At 31.0% G+C, this 4,083-nt stretch overlaps 1 protein-coding gene across 1 annotated transcript in view; it reads left to right on the top strand.

Annotated features, from left to right (window-relative positions):
• LOC145286027 (band 7 protein AGAP004871-like) overlaps positions 1-3,050 on the top strand; it is a 124,099-nt gene extending 121,049 nt beyond the window's left edge. Inside the window, exon 8 of the mRNA XM_080134646.1 lies at positions 1,059-3,050. Within this exon, the coding sequence (XP_079990772.1) occupies positions 1,059-1,268 (210 nt within the window). The 3' untranslated portion in view covers positions 1,269-3,050. The remainder of the gene's footprint in view (positions 1-1,058) is intronic.
• The last annotated feature ends 1,033 nt before the right edge of the window (positions 3,051-4,083 follow it).

The raw sequence follows: 4,083 nt of genomic DNA, 5'->3' as shown, positions 1-4,083 counted from the left end.
AGAGATCCCTTTTTCTCGAAATTAATCAAAATTCCATACCACCCACGGACTTTACATACACCGGCATACCAGCAACTTGGTTAGGTGAGGAAAGATAGACGAATAAAGGCATGACACTCCTCTACTCATGCATATCCTTCTACATTTGTTTGTTTTTCTTTCTTTACTTTCATAATTCCGGTCTTTCTCCGCATTGTCTTTGGCTTTTAAAAAAAAATCTGTATATTTCTTTACCAACAATGCTTCAAGCAAACTACTACCTACTCTTATATATATATATATATACACACACACTCCTATAGCCCACATTACTGGCCCAGTCTTGACTAAACCTGACATGATGATGGTCTCCAACCTGTGGATGATTACCACTATTTTTAAGTGTCAAAGGTTTAGGTCAGGACTTTGCTGTATTATCGGGTATAAGGTTTGCGGGTACGCGAACATACACAAATTCCCATGTAAAGCATGTGTATCTTTGCTTGTAATATATATATATATATATATATAAACTCTCATGATCAAACCCTGTCACTTAATTTTAAGCATGGCAACAAACCAAGATTCCCCTGTTTCTGACTAGTCCTCATTATCTCTGCCTCTAACCCATGGTTTACTAAGTGTTTCTTAGTCAGCCTCTTTTTTCTTTTTTTTTCTTTTTTTTTTCATTGTGTGTTTTCCAAAATCTTTACAAGATCTGCGAAGTGTGTGATCGATACATCTCCAACACTCATCCCACACATCAGTTATACTCTTCTTTACCACAGTTGTCTTATTGATCGTAATTGGTTGCTGATAAATGTCTGCCTTTTCCTCTCCACATATTCATCAGGTAGACAAAACTGAAGAACAATTTCCTCAAATTGTTCTTCAGTTTTGTTTACCTGATGAATAGTGAAATTTGTTTGGATGACAATTTTACTTGTTAATTTTAATTTTATTAAATACTTATAAATCCTGTAAAATTGTTAACAGTGAAAATTTGTTTGCTTCATATCTTAAGACTGTTTCATAAGATTGTATGCATGTAATGTTTTTTTATTCTTTTTCCCTTGTAGGTTATTGCGGCCGAGGGAGAACAGCGGGCTTCCCGTGCTCTGAAAGAGGCAGCTGATGTAATGTGTGAATCACCTGCTGCCTTGCAACTTAGATATTTGCAGACGCTCAGTACAATCTCAGCTGAGAAAAATTCCACCATTATTTTCCCCTTACCAATTGATCTTTTGCAAAACTTTGTGGCCAGAGGAGAAACATCCCAACATCTTTGAATCGAATTTATTAACTGGAAATTTTTTATTTTTTTATTTTATTTCTTTTTTTTCTTTAATGTTTTTTGATTATGGTTAAATTTTGTTTTCTAAACTCTTGGCAGCCTTTTTCTCATACAGTTATTGGTCAACAGAATGTTATCTGCTCTTGTTATTATAAAAATGTGTTGGAATGAAAATATCAACACAATTGCTTAATAAAATCTGTTTTTCTGGTTTTAATGGGAAAATATATTTGGGATGATTGTGTAATGGGAAAATAAGTAATAAAAAAGGGTGGGGAGCTTATTTTTATGTTAGTTTTATAATAGCATTAAGCAGAATGGATTGCCTATTCCAGATGACAGAACACTAGCTTATCATCAGTGGTACTCCCACCTCGAGTGTTTGCTTACAGCACCTGGTATTCCCAAGTGGTTACCCATCTAACTAATAACCAGGCTCAATTTTGCTTAACTTTGATGATCTGAACCAGTGTATCAACATGTTAACAAAAATAAATGTAAAGCAAGCAAAAGAGATCTCTTGAATTGTAAGAACATCTACATATTTAGAAACATTTAAGAATAACTTGATTCTATGAGCTGTGTTGTTTTAGCTTTTTGTCATTTCAAAACATGCTATTACTACTCTCTAGTTTCATAATACTATTTTTATAAAGCATGATACCTCAGAAGGAACAAGTATTGCTAACTTATTGTGTTTTTGCAAATTTTTAATCGCAGGAGGTTGATTTGCGTTTATTTATTTGTGGTTAAAACTGCTTCTTGAAAATGATCAGATTAATTACAGTTAAGTCATGGAACCTTTTGGTGGCCACGTACACATCTTAACATTTTCGATTTTATTTAGAACCTTCCATAACTCCAAAATTAAAGAAAACCTGAGGCAATTTCAATTTATTTGTTGTTCATGCTAAAATGTGTATGATAAACATCCTCACCATTTTCTTCTCTGTCGTGAGTGAGAGGAGGAGTAATTTTTTCTTTTTTTTTTTGGAAAAACTGAATAGATTTACGGATCCAAAAAATCTGGATGATTGTTTAAAAAGTAGGTCTTGCCGAAAGATTTGAGGGGAACGAGAGAAATGTCTTGGATGAATTTTCCAAGAACAAGGTTTGCTAGAATTTTCTGTTTTCTTTTTATTTTCAACAATTTCACCTGAAAATGTTCATCTAACCAGTAACTTTGAATTAACATTTTCTTTTGTTTAATGTCCTCTTATGTTCTATATAAACCCCAATATTACAATATACATAAAATATGCATAAAGATCCTTTAGTAGACTACCAGAAAATATTAAATTAAAAAGATGAGATCAATTTTTCTATTGAATAAATGTTAAATTAAATCCACAAAATGATTTGTGCACATTAAAGTTTCTAGTTTTCTGATTTTGTTTCACTATGTGACATATGAAATTACTTTTAAAAGATTACAAATTAGATGAGTAAAATTTCCTCAATATATTTGCACAGATGTATTGACATCTTATCAAGTTTACAACTTCTTGTAATCAATTTTTTACTCTTATTGTTTTATTAAAAGAAATTTCTAGTTGAGTCAGCAATAGAAATTTTATATTAATAACTTATTCAGCTCAACATTTCTTGATTGTCATATAAAGCAACAGAAATCTACTTAATTGTATACAGTTTGCATTTCACTGAGTTTCAAGTTCATTTCCTGTTCAAAACCATTATAAATTTATTTGGATTTTCTTACTGTTTAACTTATTTTTTTCTAATTCATTAAAAACAAATATGAAAAAGCTACAAAAAATGTAATTTCTTTCATCAGAAAAAAATGTCTTTATCCCCCCCCCCTACTAATTTTCCACTCATTCAGAAGCTAAATAATGGTGACCAAGTTCATTAATAGATATTCCTATAAATTAATTGTATAAGCTCCCTAATAACTGATTGGTTTGATATCAATTAGTTTTGATTCCAGTGCCTTAATCTGGGTTGATCTTTTACTACAACTGCTAATCTGATATCTTACATTTGAGCCTGAAAAACTATTCTTTGAATAAATACGTGTTCTGTGCAGAGAGAACCTCATTTTGGTTATGTCAAACATGTTTTATCAATTATATGCACCTAACTAAAACAATTTCAATATGTCTTCAAAATAGATGTTGCTCATTTCAGAGGTACATGTGATTTTCTACATTCCTGTGAATTCTTTAAAGGTCAAATCATCTGTCCCTTCCCATGGGACTGATTGACTAGAAACCTACTTAGTTAGTCTATTAGTAATGGACTTGTACAAACACATTTTTACATGTCTGTTCTTTGAAAATATTGAATTCTTTTGTGAATTTCACCTTAGAATTGCTTAGTTTACTTAAATGCAGGCATTCTTTCATTTCAAGCATTTTTTAATCTTTAATCTCAGATATTTTAATACTATGTACAAGTCAATCATTTCGTTTTTATTTATTCTAATCGGATATCTCCCATTATTGTATTACATGTAGAGAATGTTTGCTTGGCTTTTGTTATATTGTCTCGTTACTATAATTCAACAAAAGTTTTTGAGGATGGAAGTACATCTTAACATTTTTGATTTTATTTAAAACCTTCCATAACTCGAAGATTAAAGAAAACCTGAGGCAATTTCGATTTAATTGTTGTTCATGCTGAAATGTGTATGATAAACATCAAAACTTGGTTTTACATGCATCTCTCCATTTAACTTTCCATTGAGTTGTTATATATTTGTTAACCTTTGTTTTTGTTTAATAGATTGAGTTGTCTGGATTTTTTTATGACAGTAATATTAGTTGAAACATGATGGTATGTGATGATTT

This window comes from Euprymna scolopes, chromosome 10 (genome assembly GCF_053919585.1).
Source record: "Euprymna scolopes isolate OS-2025 chromosome 10, ASM5391958v1, whole genome shotgun sequence".
Classification (NCBI taxonomy): Eukaryota; Metazoa; Mollusca; class Cephalopoda; order Sepiida; family Sepiolidae; genus Euprymna; species Euprymna scolopes.
This window is presented reverse-complemented; position numbering and strand designations above follow the sequence as displayed.